This window comes from Ixodes scapularis, unplaced genomic scaffold (genome assembly GCF_016920785.2).
Source record: "Ixodes scapularis isolate PalLabHiFi unplaced genomic scaffold, ASM1692078v2 PGA_scaffold6__148_contigs__length_123643588, whole genome shotgun sequence".
Classification (NCBI taxonomy): domain Eukaryota; kingdom Metazoa; phylum Arthropoda; class Arachnida; order Ixodida; family Ixodidae; genus Ixodes; species Ixodes scapularis.
This window is the reverse complement of record NW_024609881.1, coordinates 88,879,549-88,896,564: the sequence shown is the minus strand read 5'-3', so window position 1 is coordinate 88,896,564 and position 17,016 is coordinate 88,879,549. Positions and strand designations below refer to the sequence as shown.

The following is a 17,016-nucleotide window of genomic DNA, read 5'->3' as shown; positions in this document are numbered from 1 at the left end:
AGTGGAGCCTTCACGCCAGGGAAGATGAAGTAGTAGGTACGAGGTCGGGTGAATAGGGGGAATGACGCAAAATTTCGTAACCTAAAGAGGCTGCGTGTGAAAACCTCGCTTCTGCCGATTGAGCCTGGGCATTATCATGAAGCAGGCTGACGCCTTTCGTGAGCTTCCCTTTGCGCTTTTCCTTGATAGCTTCTCGCAACTTTCTCAGAAGCTCACGCGATGTTTATAATGTGCCTGATACTACAAAGAGGCGCGCTCGTGTTGATGCCTCTTTCGTTTCTCTTTTTCCAATTTTGCTGCCGGAAATTCGAACGTCAAACGCCCCTTTAGTGTTTTTCACCCCGACTCGATGTTTTATTTTAGTAAAGTTTTAAGACGTTTTATGCTGACGGAGGAAAAGCAACATGTAGTTAGCGCTCACACCGGGATTATTAATATCACAACGGATTTCTTCGATGACGCAGGAGGAAGTTTCCACAATAAACAAAACATATGTAAATCCTCCACTCAATATTTAACAGGATGGATGGAACGTAATATTTTCCGGCCGCTATGGCTGCACAAAAATTTCCGAATAGGTGAAATATTTTTAGTGTAAACCGGGTGCGACCACTCTTTTAATTAGCCCGCCATGCATTTTTAAATATCCTACATATTTTTTTCTACTCTATAAGCGCATATCTTAAAAGGGCCCCCTAACGATATTTGAGCGCCTAACCTATTTATATTATTACATGATTAGTAGTACGGATTACGCAAGAAACAAGTAGTGGTCACGAAATAGCATCGCATCAAATTTTACTATATTTTAAATCAATCAGGCAAAAACAGCTCAATCTCCGGTGGCGACAAAGTGTGCCGGAAACGCGCGACCAGTGTCATCACCCGTAACATTTTTGTGATTGACAGTTGGCAAGAACCGTCGGAATCTTTTTATTTATGCAGGCTAAACAACTAATACCACTCCGCAAACCGTCGCTATTATTTCAAGAAAGAAATTTTAATGAGCGAGAAAGATTGAAAAAAAAAAAAAGAAAAAAACGCATCTCCGCGTGGTGAATGATGTTGATTGGGGCGAAGCTCTGGTGGGTGCTTGTCTGCGTAGACGCTAAGCCGCAGCATGCCGAGCCTTTCGTACTTTTCATCCATGTACGCTGCGGTCAAATGCTCAAATGCGTATATAACCACGATCGATACCACACATTCTCTATCTGACATGAACCGTTGACTTAAGCGGTGGAGATTCGTTCCCACGGCTTCTAGCGGATCCAAGCTGGTCCGCTAGAAGCTGGTCCGCTAGAAGGCTCTGAATTTCACCGGCCATAAAGCGTAATAATGAAGTCGAAACGCAACCCCGAACTCAGCACTACCTATGAGCAATGAAAAAATCAGCACCATGAGCACAACCTATACACAATAAAATCAGTATCAATCGCACCACCAGAGCTTCGCCCCAATCAACATCATTCACCACGTGGAGATGGGGCCTCTTTTTTATCTTTCTGCCAGACAGCAAAGGATTGGAACGATCTGCCCAGCGACGCCGTGCTCCACTCCAACCCTGCCCATTTCAAGGCATTCAACGAAGAAATTGTTTGATGTTTCGTACTACCTTCATGTAATGCCCCTTATTTGGGGCATTTGAAGTTTAATAAATAAAAAATAAATAAATAAATACATAAATACATAAATAAATAAATGCATAAATAAATGCATAAATAAATAAATCAATTCTTTAAATAATAATTATACTGGAGGGGAGTTTTATGGCTGTGGCTTAAACGACGTGTCATATGAACGTAAATGTATTTTATTATACCGGGACGTTGCGTGGTAATCCTTATGATGAACGAAATGAGCAATTAATCCTGTCCTAAATGTTTTATTAGATACGTATTTTCAGCGGGCACAGAAAAGAATACTTAAAATAAATATCGAACATTTCATATTGAGAAAGTGCTATTTCGACTGCGGGAATCGAATATAGTACCCTCAAATGCTCTTTATTAGTAGTATGTTAAACGAAACGCTAATGAGTACGTTAAAACTTATTTCTGGTGAATATACCATGCACACAACGCAATTATCAACTTATGAATACAAAAATATTTTTTGCTCTTTACTTCTTTTTGCCTTTAATAATTTTATTACATACACGTTACCGGTAAACTACTGAACTGCTCATTGTGCAGACATTACTTTTGCTGTTTGTAGAAAATGTCGCCATGTTTCTTCTATATACTCGCCAACAAAACTTGTTCAATCATTCGGATACTTAATTCGTGTAATGCTACGCTGTTATTTTTAAGTTGTGCACTGACTATGGTAAGCCCATCTGCAAATGCGATACGATGCTCTTCGGTCGGATTCATGTAAACGTGGCCAGTAACAGTATATCGCCGGGGATTCCTACAGACACCTAAAGCTGAGGAAACGTGGGGCCTTGTTTATTATCGTCTCGCATTTTGCTTCCCGATTCGTTTTTCGCTCGGTTAACACAGTACTCTCGCTGTCTTCAAAGTTATAATGCGATTCTCGGAACTCTGCACGCTGGTTAATTTCTGGAGATGTTAGAATAAATTTATATTGAGGGCGCTGACTTCGTAGGAAATTTGCGTTGCTTAAGCGAATCAAGGAGTCTGGTTGTTTACTAAACGAGACCCGGTGATGTTGGTGTCCATTATAGGGTTATTGTTTTTTAAACAATGATGGCGTCAACTTGTGCCGTGTTAATGGCATCGACCCAAAAAGCGTGTCCACGCCATTTCTCAGCGTATGTTCCAATCCAGGCAATGAGTTGATTATAAGTAACCCTCAAGCATTGTAGATTTTGTATTAAACACCCTATCCATTCATTGTTGTAAATGTACAATTTAGCCATCATCATCATAACAGCCTCTTTTTTCTGAGTACACAAAGAGCAATCGTCTGTAATGTGACACAACGTAATAAAATGCAAAATGTGCACAAAAATAATATACACTTTTACATATATATTTATATTATCACACACAAACCGCAAAGCCAATCAAGTTACACAGCACCAACCTAGGCGCAGACACTGCAATTCCTCCCGAGCCCGATGTCGAGCTTGAGATGATGCAGTAATTGGATCAAATAAGTATTAGTCTAACGGTATTTCAGAGCTGCGTAATAGTTGTCCATTCATCAACCGCGCTTTGCCGTAGTGTGATTACGTGGAAACCTAAATGGTAAAGGCTTTTTGCCGTTTGGGTGATGTAGACCTTTCATGCCCATTGCTAGAATTATAAGAATCACGCCAAAGAAGAGCTCTATGGTGGCATTTTGGAGAATTTTAGATTTTCGCTTCTATGGCGAGCTTAGTATTATAGAGTAAGGACACATAAGCATATTAACACCATTTTTTGTGAGCGGGTTTGGCAGTGGGCTGCCGTCAGAGCCGTCTCGACTCTCGACATCTTGTGCACGTTGTCCTCTCCATTTATTTTCTGCCACTGCAGAAAAGTGCAAGAAGCTTCTTTTGATTTTTTCTTTCGAAATTCGCAAATACAACGTCCACACTTGATAGCGTTATTCGCCTCTGCAGTCGGTATATAAGCAGCGTTCATTTTTGACCTTTACGTCCTGACCTTTCCGGAGGTATCGTGACTTCTTTCTTTGAAGGTTAAGCATTTAACTCGCAGCATTGAGCTCGCTGCCTATTGAATAAGCCGCAGAGTTTCTGCACCGAATTTTTTTTTTAACTGTATAACACGTGGCTGCAGTTTCCGCTTGCCTCCGCTTTTTATCTTTCCCTGCGCAGTTTGAATGCAATTGAAGCACAATCGAGGAGAGCGTTGCAAATGTGCGCTTACCGCTCACTGTAAAACACACGTTCCATCATACGGTGAAAATACAAGTTGGTAAAGCGGATGACAAAAAGCAAACCTTTAACTCCTTTAATGGCGTCCAGGAAGCTATAGCCCTGTGTCCAAATATAGCTTCCGACGGCGGTCTCCACAGCCCCTTCTGTTTTTTAACCTTCAAATTTGAATATCTTCGCGTAGGCGTACGAGTTTTTTCTTTCCCAGCCTTATTATAGGATATTGCACCCTTGAGAGAACTCTTCAATTGCACTAGAACTAAAAATTAAGGCAAAGTATTCGAACAGCAGTTCGCGGTCACAACAAGCAATTGCCGAAGCAGCCTTCGTATATATAGGGGGTCCTTGAAGCGCATACTAAGTCTTTCTCCACATGGCACAATCCATCAATGGAGCCTTTCTTTTCTATTCAGTGACCGGTGTTTTGCTTAAATTGATTCAAACAAGAGACTCGTTTTCTATTTAACGTGGAGCTCTAACCTGATAATGAGGATCGGCAACAAATACTCCCCCCCCCCCCCTCCCGCCGCCGTAACTTTCTCTAAAGGTTATTCTGCGATTCTGGCTATTATATATCTACTGTGGTCAAGTGTGAAGTTCGACCTGCACAATGAAGTCTTCTACTCGCAACTAATAACATTTTGCCGCGTCATTCAACCAACGTAAGCGCTGCAAGCTGGGTGTTTTTTAGCGTAAACATTCCTTATGCCATCACTTACAACGGGAAAGAGTGACGCATCAAGCGTAATCCGGTGACGCATGAACACGGCAAGTGGTGAATTGGTAGAAAAGATTTTTAAGTATCTAGTAATAGTGTTTCGGAGGAAGTCACCAGAGGTTGTACGGCACACATGATACCTAGTAGAAAGTTACTTTCTTCCGACCGATGACTGCAATTTAATCGCGCATTAGGCTCATTAAATCTGCGATAGAATCATGTTGCTGCTCACAGCGTTGGCACTTGGATCCTTCTTGACAGAAAGCTTTGCTTGGACGACGCCGGAGCCTCTTCCGGCTTTCAACTATCCGGAGATAATTCCTGCTCTACAGTCGCATCAGAATGCGTGGGAGGTAAGCTGTTTTGCGATGGCTTTCACGGCAGAGATATTCCCTTCTATTTTCCCCGATAACGAGTCTTGCCTGGCGAATGTTTCTTGGGCATTCTTATTTGCTAAATTCGCAATTTAATCAGCTGCTGGTCGATATAAAAAGACATTGGCCGACCCGCGACATTCCGCCTTTCTTTTGCTATCGAATCTTATAATTAGAATAATTTATTTTTGAAGCAAATCGAGTGCAATGAGTTTTCTGAAAAGCTGTTGGAGGATTTGAAACTTTTGCAATACTTTTTTTTTAGTCTACGCCATGTTTAGGTGCGTGTTGTTCATGGAATTGAAAGAAAATGGTTCTCGCTACGCTTCTGGAAAACCTGTCGAAATTGTGTGTCCTCATTACACGTTGCGGGTAAAGCGTTTATGTGTTGGAATTGGTGCATGCCATAAAGTAGCTGGATACCAACATGATGTGTGCATATATAGTCATTCATAAGCGGCCAAGGCAGCTGGTGCACAGTTCACCAGCTGAATTCAATTTAGCAAAGAACTTATAGCCTTAGAACACGTCAGTCTTGTACGCGTAATGGAAGAAAGTATTGATTACAATTACAATGACTTTATTGAAAAATGTAACTGATCAGAGTAATCAATTACAGTATTACAAAAGTAATTGAAACTTTATCCCGAAGTAATTGATTACTCTTCACGTTACTTTTTTACCTTTCTTTTTCACGAAATCAGAAACGCATACATATGTTCAAAGTGTTTTCCCTTCTTTTTTTTGTCATTCACACCCTGTTAAGCTTCAACGGGAGTTGTTGTTCGATGTTATCATCAGTCATCTTCCCACGTTTCCTGGTGAAGATATCTGCCGCGACGCTGAAGACCCTCTTGTCGGATGCGCTTGAGGAAAGAGCGGCGTTGTAGCGCTTCAAACACTTTGCGCAACAGCTCGTGGTTGCGCTGTGCTTCGACGGACACTTCCGAGTCGTCTAGGAGCGAAGCGCTTCGCTTTTGCAACCGCCTGTCCAAAACTGCTTCAGGTGAACGCAGTGAAAAATCTGGAAAAAAAAAAATCGTCCGTGCACGGATTTCCCGGAGCCTCTAAGTTTGTACAACGTTAGCCACAGGTGGCGCATTTTTTCTATAATATTCGAAAAGAGCGAACTTATTCGAGGAGAAAAAAAAAAGAAACACGCTTAACTCCTATGGAAACGCAGCGAAGCCACCGGTCTTTAAACAATAGGGCACCCTGTGGTTTGAAGACCGGTGTCTTCGCTGCGTTTTCTTAGGAGTTAGGCCTTTTTCTTTCTTTACTTTTTCCTCAGCTTAAGTTCGCTCTTTGCGAATTTTATACAGAACAAATACACCACCTGTGGCTAACGCTGCACGAACTCGAAACGCGACAAGCTAAGAACGCGATTTTTACGGTCGATTTAAAGAGCCTGGCTGCTATTTGGGACATGCAGTAGAGTACGCTCTGTGCAAGGACTCGCTGGTGAACTGTTTTGAAACGGAAGTGGGTGGGGGCTTTGTAGTGGCTAGATGAGGTCAGGGCAAAACACAGTCGTCAATGCCGCGGCAAACATGAATAATAACAACCCGTGCACAGTAAACCTGGCATTCTCGACGGCTCGATAGCCCAAACTTCGTTGAGCGCGCTCACAGTCTAATACTTCTGGTATCTTGGTATCTTTTTTTAGTGGCTGAGGGGTAAAAAAAAGTGTCGAACATCGTTACAACAGGGTCGAGTGACGCACGGGCAGGCAAAGCGTGTTTTTACGTAAAAGAATAAACTCAATACTTTTAGCACGTTCGGAAGCACATAATTGATTACTTTTAAGCGATCATAGAAAATAGTATTCGAAATACAACACACGTTATGACAGAAAGAAAAATAATTTAAGCTTTAAAACGATCCAATATAATGTAATTGATCCCACGCAATAAGTTACTTGTAACTGGTTGCGTACAAGAATGAAACACTTCCTTTTATTTATTTTTTGTTAATAATATTTTTTTCTTTTAGTTTGTTACGAGCAATGAAACTTTGGTGATGAGGTACAGAAACTTCAACACCGACGAACAAGGACTGAATAACAGGGGTTGCGTTACTGTGAATAAGATTCAACAAGATGATTCAAAACATACCGTGATTCATCGCATCACGTCTTATGACAAAACGAGTCAGAAAACGTAAGTAAGCGAATTTCTGTCAATTGTTTCATCATGTAGGAAAGCTGATTCTTAACACATGTTAAAACAATGGCGCTTTTCTTTTATTCTCCTCAAAAGTGTCTAATGCGTGATGTTTGTTTGTGATATTTTTGACAATAGCGAATTGTAGAATTACACTGCGGTGACAACAGAAAAACGACGTTTGCTCTCAAATTGGCGAATTTCGTATGTCGAAACGACACTTTTACATTTCACTCTCGCGTATTATCGAGAACTAGAACAATCTTCTAGAAGTGAATAAGAACTCATCCCCTGCTAAGTTATTTTAAAAAGAGCCACCTTACACGCTAAATGTATTGTTGTTAGTGTTGCTCTCTGCTCATACTAGAGCGAGAGCCTACTAGGCTCTCTCTCAGGTATGTCTCGTCTCCAGCCGCCTAGTATGCGGCTGGAAACGAGAATAAACAAAAAGAAAAAGTCTATTACTTGCAGGAGTAGATAAAACAGAGGTAAAACATGGGCGTAGCTGGACACCACTTTTTTGTTTTGTTTTTGTTTTGCAGATTTTTCTTCAACAAATCTTATGCTGTCGTCCCGTCAACAGGATACAGCACGAGAAACGTCATGATGACGAGAGTCTGTGAGTCTGGCAACATATATGTGAAACTCAAAGGAAACATTTTAACACACCCAAAATATTTGAGTGATACCCAGTGTGACGATAAAAGCTATTTAGCCTTGGAAAAAAAATATTTGCTATATAGTCATTGACATCTTAAGAAACGCAGAGCGTCGCTGCTCTCGTTCGCGCATTTTACCTCGCGATTTATTCTTTACCACTGTTTTGGGCTAATGCCACGTTCAGCAATGGCAACGGAGCAATGAGAAGATGCTCGCAACTCTGTGTTTCGATACTGAGAAGCTCACACACTGTGCTCCTCAAATGGTCGGTTGGTACACGCTAAAAAAAAAGAGGAATGGCAAATTGCTAGGCAGTTTGTTCTGCATACGAGAAACGTTCTAGGATCACGTGACATCGCGTCACGTAGATTCCATTTCTCCGCTGAATTTAGCAGGGAAATTGATTTGGTGCGTAGGTCATGTGACGTGAATTTACTCGCTTAATTTTGAGGAGAAACCAAACTTCCGTTGAGCTCGCAAGGCATCGTGCCAGGTGACGTCTATTTTCCCGCTAAATTTAGCGGAGAAACTGAATCGGTGTGTAGGCCACGGGACGTTAATTTTCTCTCTAAATTTCCGGAACCATTAATGTCACAGGACCTGATGTAACGTTACCTGTACGAGAGTTGAACTTTCCCGCTAAATTTAGCGAGAAAAACGAAATTGATGTGTAGGCCTGTGACGTCGATTAATGCCAACCTGCGCGCGTTGCCTTAGGGCGCAGGCAGCTCACCAGTGTTGGCCCAATGTTGGCACATATATTGGATTGATTGGATTCAAGTTTGACGGCGTGCAAAAAGGACAAGAATGAGATCTGAACAAAAACATACATGTGTTCAATCGTTAGTTATTCGCGACTCCAGCGACCTATAGGGGGCGCCACCACCAAACAAACATGGCGGCTGGGTACAGGTCGCACCGGCTCGGCCGGGTCGCCTGAACGCGTGGCGCATTTATTTTAACAAATTTCTCCTTGTTTAATGCCCAATTTTATAGTTATTTGAACTGCGACGGTCAAGTGCATCCGATGCACAAAAACTTGCAGACCACAGTTTTGTTTTCCAGGTGTTTTTTGTTCTTTTCATAACAAAATTTCGTTTCGGAGATTGTGTTCAGAACCGAAACTATGGGCTCCGGAGAGACGGTAATAGACTCTAATCTTGATCAGCTAAGGAAAGCGGCAATGACTACAGAATTGTTCCACCAAAAGTAATTTTCAGCTAACTCGCATGCCTCCCTCATGCGACTTATTTGTCCGAGAAATCGAGCCTTTATGCGTATCCGCGTTTAAGAAACAGCTCCAGTCGTCTGCTCGGTCAGCAACACAGGCTGCAGGAAAATTACGAAAATTAAGCAAGCGCTTCTTGAGCCAAGGAGCATGTTAGCCCACTGGCGCCCCACTAAGCAGCTGATACTCGTGTTTGAATTCATGGTTTTAGTAGCAGTCGAGAAGTCATTTTGACGAATATGTGGGTTATGTATTATAATACGTACTATGGTCCCACTAAAGCGGTATTAGTATATTCTTCGTGTTGAAATATGAGCTTAGTCGAGCACTAGCTATTAGGTGAACTGCTGAATAAAAGTATACTTGACAGACAGAGAGATACTATACTTTAACTCGGCCAAACGGTTCTAGCCGGTAGCAGGGAGACGAATGCGGATAAACTGAAGAGTGTTTTCATCGGAGATTCACGCAGAACCTCTCTGCATTGAACTTGACTTCGAATCTTGAACGGAGAAAATTAGTATTTCTTGTGGCCGGTCAACCTGAGCAATGTAGACGTATATTGCTGCTGGCTTCGACGGGGGTATAATATAAATATGAGAGGCGCCATAGATTATAATGTCGTGACAGCTTCTAACTTTGCGAGACTCGTTCCCCACCTTTTGAAAGCAGAGAATTTCCCTCATTAATCGTTTGCAGCGAGCAGGCTTTTTGGAATCAAGTAACTGCGAAATCAGCCCAAACTCCTTCGGTGTGGTCCAGAGGCTTTTTCGGCGAAAAGCAGCCAAGATGGATAGCCAACGTCACCGACCGGCGTGGGTGGTTTAAACTTGAAGCTAATCGAACACAACTAAACTAAAGAAAGCAGCAATCGAACCTTCCCAGTAACTTGACTGCAACATTGGTGTTCTCTCCAGTGAAGCACCTCGTCTGTCGTCCTCAGTCCACTGTTTTACATCCTTATAAAGAAACCATTTATCAGTTACTAAGCAGTCGTCACTTTGAATGTGATCCGAGACAGACAAGAAATTAAAACGTTTTTCCGTGATTCCTCCCCATTCAAGAAATCGTAGGCACGCGACCGTGCATTGTGCAGTAAACGGGCTTTCAAACACGTGATAGAAGGAAACAATCTACTGAGGCTTCACCACACTTATGAACTCTCAAGCAAACTTAAGAAATTTTCGGACCTTCGTCAGCTTACATTGTTCACCACCGCGCCGACAACACGTGTCCGCGAAAGCCACCAGAGACGCGGAGGGGCGCAGAACGACCTTTTCCGGCTGGTTCCCGGTATTCCCGCTTGGTGGCGTCCGTTTTGCTGGAGTCGTGAATAGAGATTGGAAGAAATCACAAAATAACCTCGAAAATTAGAAGCGATCAAATCGGTACACAAGTGCGTGGTCACGTCATGTTTAATCGCGAAAAACAAAGACAAGACGAGACACTCAGATCTACTTATTAGTACCTAGAGGATATACTGACAACAGATGCAAATGCACTGCTGCAAACCTGTAGTTCAGAGTTCTTCCGTATCAACAAGGGGCATTTGGCGCGTACCGGTATAGGACTAGCGATGAATTTCGACCACCTGAGGATCTTTCTTTACGGGCAACCTCAAGCTCGGTTAGAGACAAAGCTTCCTAGAAAAGAAAGCCTAAGTGCTGCATTTTCCTGCGTCACTAATGGAGGCCATAAATCATAGGCCACAGATAGGAGACGGTTTTAGAAGAACGTCTCCCAAACTCATTTTAACACATACCACTTTTTATAAATTTTTTTTTTCGAAGATATATTTTATTGAGAGTAATGAACTGGAAAAGATTCTCGAATTTATTAATTCTCCACGTCATTTTTATGACGCCGTGTTTTTTAATTGGATGATTCGAATAAAGTATATTATTGCGGCGGAATTATCCTTTGTGTGACCTGAGTGGTAACAATTACCACCTGTAAATGCGTTTTCAAAATAAAATGCAAAATTGCGGGTGTGTCATGTCGCGTGTGACACGCACTGGGTGCCATGCCTGTCTTTCAGAACGTTCTCTTCGTCTTTTTGTGTATAAATTCAGTTGCGGGTCAGCGCTTGTGTGTTGGGCATGTTCTTTTTCTCTGTCCTCGTCTTTTTGTGCGCTGTTACATTCACCGTGCCTTGTTCGTGCTCAAAAAATGCGCAAAATTGCGGGCTAGGGGTGCTGCGTCACTGTTCGGTTGGAACTCGTGTCAAATCAGCGAGAACGCGCCTCCTTGCTGAACGATGACGTCGTTGTCGTGTTCAATCCCTGGCCCGCGGTGCGCACAGAGGCTTTTTTTACGCACATTACGCACATAGGCTTTTTTTTTTCCATGAGGTGTTGTTAGAAGCCGCCTTATCCACAATAAGGCTCCTTCAGAATGAGCACGGGAGTGAGTTCGCGGTTTTAAACTTCTCCACGTGTAATGCGCAAGTTCCCGTACAAGCAAAAAGAATCACTATGCAAAACAATATCACTAGTTTGTCCCATACTCTGCATTGTAGAGATTCGTGAGGAATATAAGCACCGTGGAATCAATCTGCACTTCTTTTGCATGCCTCATACCCTTCTCACCTTTTCTAAAAAAAAAAATAGTGCGCACTTTCTGCTCCACTGATTTCGTTAGAACAGTTCTAACCAGTTTTAATGCGAAAGCATTAACTGTCCCGTGGTGCGAAGCCAACGTTATCTGATGTGTAGAAGCAAAAAAAAAAAAAAAGAAAACGGGACATTAATACCCATCGGCTGAGCGAAACGGCAACTAAATACCCATTGGCTGCAAAAGAGGCTAGCGCCCCAGAAAAAATAAACCACAAAGAAAAGCGCAGCAACGCACATGCCTCGTCGTGGAAGCGGCGGGGCGCTGAAGGTGGAAGCGAACGTGCCTCAGAAATAAAACACAAAGAAAAGCAAAGCAACGCAGATGCATCGTCACGGAAGCCGGCGTGAAGCCGGCGGGGTTTGCCGCGCATGCGCAGTGGGGGAGCATGATGTCACCGCTGGACTGCTCTGTGAAAAAGGAAGACGTGGAGCGTTGCTTGTAGGAATATGCTGCGTGTAGGAATGCTTTCGCATTCGTACACGTAAGCAGTCTCTTAAGTGTCTCTGCCGCTTTTTTGAGCGCTCATTTAATGTATGAAATCTTGTAGGCGAAGAAATTGCGATTGCGTAGGCTGCGAGCGCGAACGCTTGGTTTTAGCTGACGAAGGCCTGCTCGCTAGCTGAAACCACATAATTCTCATATCTAATGGATAGTAACGTCAACAAATGATAGCCGTAGAAATCTTATGAGGCTACAGCAAATTAGTTATTTGTTGCACAATAGCGTAATATGCTAATGAATCTCATTGATGTGATCACAATATTGAGCAAGAACAAAGTTTATGTAATATTTTAGGCGAATCCTTAGATATTACAAGGACTGTATCGGCGAAATAAATTTCCGAACCCGAGACACGTGCCAACGTTATTCACAGAAGTATCGCAGACAGGTCCCTCGAAGAACCCGTCTCTGAAGATAATGTAATTAGGCAGCCGAGCTGGTTAAGGTTAAACATTTCAAAAGCCCAAAACAGAGGCTACGAAGAGGGGACAAACACAACATGTCTCAGTTGAGACATCTTGGTGTGTTTTTCCCCTCTTTGTAGCCTCTGTCTTATGTATTAGACAAGTTTAACCCGTCTCTGTTGGTAATTCGCCACTCCGCACAAAGTTATACTTATACTCGATGGACGCTGGCGTTCTGCGTGAAACACGTGGCTTGTCCTCAAACACAGCTTGTACGGCGCAACATCTTCTGTTAAAGGCTAGGGTGATTCTTTGCCTCCGATCTATACTCCGTTTCACCTTATGATGGACTGCAACGGACGCAACGACCCACCGCAGCCGATCCAAAGATGAGAGGGTGTCACGTGGCATTACGGTTGTGTGGAGCGACGCGCGAAGAGGAAGTCACGTGTCACTCCCGGAGCACTGGATTGGGTAAGATGGTTTGTAGCGTGCGTTGCTTTACATCGCAGGATGAAAAAGAAGATAAGAGTTTCTCTCTTTCGCATTCCGCGATGTACCTCCTTTTCTCCTTTGACCTTTTCTTTTGAAACTTCGCGAACATTTCAAGCATAACAATGGGCCTCGCCAAAGCGCAGGGAGTTAGCGTCACCTTGGAGCGCCCTCCCGGAAACAAGCAGCGCAAAAATTGCTTTCGTGTCGAAACAAGCGCTCTGAAGAGCGTCCCTGCTTTTACCCACCTTGACGAGTAAACTAATATTTATGCGAAATAAATCACGAAAAATAAACCACCCCATAAGCTGGCCAGCTTTTCATCGCAAACTAAGCCGTGCAATTCGAAATTATTCGAGAACATTAAAATGCGGTAATCTATGAAACGCGCATCTAGGTTGGCTAGCAGAATCCGGTAAAATATTATTTAGTGCAAATCGCGTGATCGCTGCGGTGAAGAGCGCGGTTTCGGATCCACTTACGGAGCAGTTTTCTTTGTCTTTAGGCCACAAGTCTCCGACAAAATATGATGGCGTAGAGAACGTCTTACTTAATTTTGTCACAAGTTAGAGCAAAGACCTTGAGATCCAAACATGTTTCGGAGAAACGTCGCTGCAGCATAGTAAATTTTTCCCATAATGGCACCGTGTTAAACTAATTTTTTTTTTTTCAAACAATTTCTGATATTTTGCACGTGCACGTTGAACGGAAGCTAAGACACCGAGATCCCGGTTGGCTTGTGATTTTAAATTATTTCGTAACCTTACAATTATATTTCATTAAGTTATCAAAGTTACCAAACAAAATTCGAGTATAGTTCAGCCATTTGGGGCAATACAAAAGAGCGATTCAACAGATACGGTGAATTACCAATTTTGTGCAATTACGAAAAGCCTTTGGTTGCTTATTGAATTTCATGGGTATATTATCAAATAAAATGTAAATGACTCCCCAATTGCGAGCGAGAATAGAAACGAATAAAACTTTATCGAAAACGATATCTAATTTATTAAAATGAATGCCAATGACACACCGATATTGTCCAACATTGGAAACATCCTATAACTGTATATTGATTTATCTAAAGTGGAAGAAATAACTGCCTAATATTGAACAACGTGGCAAGCGCGTTAGCTCTCTATGGGGCGTGGTGTCTAATTTATTTGGTGGGGTGCCAATGACAGCCTAATATTTGACAAAATTGGAAGTCCATTGGCACTTCATTGGAAGTAGTATCTATCCAGCAAGGTGCCAAGGACTACCCAATATTTTGCAACATTGGAAGCTTCTTAGCATTCTACTGAAAGTGGTTTCTAATTAATTCAGTGCGGTGCCAGAAACTGCCCCAAATTCGAGAACATTTGAAGCCAATTGGCACTTGACTTGAAATAGCATTCAATTTATACAATCTTTTGCCAATTACTAACCAATATTATACTACACTGGGAGCCCATTGGCACTTCATTGGAAGTTACGTCCAATTTATCCAATGTGGTGCTAATGACTGCGCAATTCAAAACAACATCGGAACCCCATTGGAACTTGCTTGGAAGTGGTATTCAATTTATCCGTTGGGTTGCCAATGACTCCAGTATTGGGCGACATTGGAATTGTTTCTAATTAATCCAATGAGATTGCAATGAATTCCTAATGTTGGTGATAGAGAGGATAAAGGGGGCCAATCATGGCCCCATTTTTCTAAGACATTTCCAATATTGGTTACAGAGAGGACACAATGGGCCAAGCATTACCCTCTTTTTCCAGGTGATTCGCAATGATACTGGCCCAATGGCCTATGCGGCCTAGGGGCGGGGGGGGGGGGTTCATGCCAGGGCTTCACAAAATGTGGCTTCACACAATGCAGATTCACAAAATACTGCGTTACAAAATTCAAAATAACGACAAAAAAAATGTTTCGCGTTAAAGCGTATCTGAGTTTACTTTCCAGTAGAACACGGCGACCGCCAATCAAGAAACAATGAAAGCATCTCAGCGAATATCCACTCTGAATACGATTAGACGCCAAAAATGGGATGGTCGCTTTGACGATGAGCAAGTGAAATGTCAAGCCCAGTTTCCTTGAATACGCCACATATTTTGGTATAATACGGTTGTGAGCTTCGTCATTGACTGGGGCTATTCTGTCACCCACCGTGATTAGCTGTTTCCGTGTTCTTCAAAGGTGTGAAGTCAAAACATATTTTTCTTTACAGCGTCTATTAGTCCATGACATAATGATAGCAGCCGAGGTTCTGCCTACCAAAAAAATGACAGTACCTAATGCGACAAGGTACATTTGTCATATGGCAGATCATTGCAGTTTGTCTTAAGTATTAACTATTGCTCATTGCTTTGTGTTTCCCGAAAAAAAAAAAAAGCATTTTGTACAATGTGACATAACTTGTCGCTAATGCTTCGAGGTTGGAGCGTTTCCTGCAGTTTAGGTTTTCAGACACATTTCGATGAAGGCAACCAAGCATAAAGGGGAACACCAGAAAACAAGCCAAAACACATTATACTTAGACTGCCCTTTCGACTGTCACACCTCAGAAATATTTGTCTGTAGACGCGCTCAATTTAATAAAAAAAACTTGGGGAGTAACTGAAACAAAATCGATGAACGCATGACAATACCAGTCCATTAAAAATGTTCACCCCTTTCGTTCTTCTCTCTTTTGTGCTTTATCATTTACTTCTCTTAGCATAACGTGTAGCGAGAAACTAATAAATTTGTTGCTGTTTACACACTTGCATTTTTCTATTTTAGTGGACGAAACCTTTTATTATACATTCTTATTTGCTGACAAAGACTGCGCTGTCGTACGGAAGCATAACTGGAGTAACGGCAAGTATTGCAGCTTTCCGTGTATCGTTTTCACCTTTATTTGCGGTGTTAAAGGAACCTGTACAATGTACACAGAGATATAATGTTCGGCAAATTTCACCGGAAAGATACGGTAACATTTTATTTCGTGTCGTGATTCCTTTGACTACAAAACAACAAAAAGCTGTTGTATATTGCCTATCGTCGTTTTAAGACTCTACTCAGTCCACTGATGAAATATTCATAACTTGAAAAAAGCAATTCTAACAAATAAGCTACATAATACAAAAACACCAGGCTTTACAACAAATCTTCAATACAAAATACTACGACGAAAATAATTCCTGGGGAAGGGAAACAAGGGGGACAAAGGGCAAACACAAATTAGGATTATTTTCTTCATTCTTGTCCAGCTCGCTTGCACCTTTGCATATAATTGCATTATAAACGAAATACTAGAGTGGGCACTCGGGAACAGCCTACACGTAAACTCCCTAGCAGAGCGTAGTGAGGTTCAGTGAGTTCAATTTGGTTAGGTCTACGAATCTAAGAACTAATAAATTAAAACAATTTTATTTTTCAGAAACATTTCAGGCCTGCGAATTGTGGATGTTTCAGAAGGCTCTGAAGAAGGCCAAGCCGTGCTGCGACTTTTTGTTTGACCTGTTGTGCTCACGCGAATATAAGCAAATAATGTACGAACCTAGCGATTGCGAGAGTAGTGAAACTGAGGTGAAGCAAAACTCAAATAAGTCATCGAGAAATCCAGGTGCTAGTGTATGGATAGTGATTGTATTGTTACAGGTAGCGAGCTTCAGAATGATTTAAAACGTTTAATGTGAGGAATATTTCACAAATTTACTGCAGCGGAAATGAGGGAAGTCCTGCGCCCAGTAAAGATTTTATTTACTCTCTTATGGAGACTAGATTACTGACGAGAAAATGTCAACTTTTTATTGTTATTGATAAATTATACTAAGAGCAAAAAATATTACTGCTTTCTTTCACGAACTAAAGTTGGCACATTTTTTTCTCTTAGCACTAGGCGCAGTTTCTGCTTACGGATGAATAAATATGTCGAAATCTATAATATTGTGCTATTTTAAAGTATTTCTGTCTTTTTATTTGATATTATATGGTATAGGGTGGACACAAAGATGACAACGCCGTAAAACAAAGCGAAAAATTCGGCG

General features: G+C 41.9%; 1 protein-coding gene across 1 annotated transcript; it reads left to right on the top strand.

Annotated features, from left to right (window-relative positions):
• The first annotated feature begins 4,780 nt into the window (after window positions 1–4,780).
• Window positions 4,781–15,927, top strand: LOC115326482. Its single transcript, XM_029987352.2, has 4 exons — window positions 4,781–4,915; window positions 6,929–7,095; window positions 7,641–7,717; window positions 15,767–15,927. Exons 1-4 carry the CDS (start codon window positions 4,781–4,783, stop codon window positions 15,925–15,927), a joined length of 540 nt encoding a protein of 179 aa, XP_029843212.2.
• The last annotated feature ends 1,089 nt before the right edge of the window (window positions 15,928–17,016 follow it).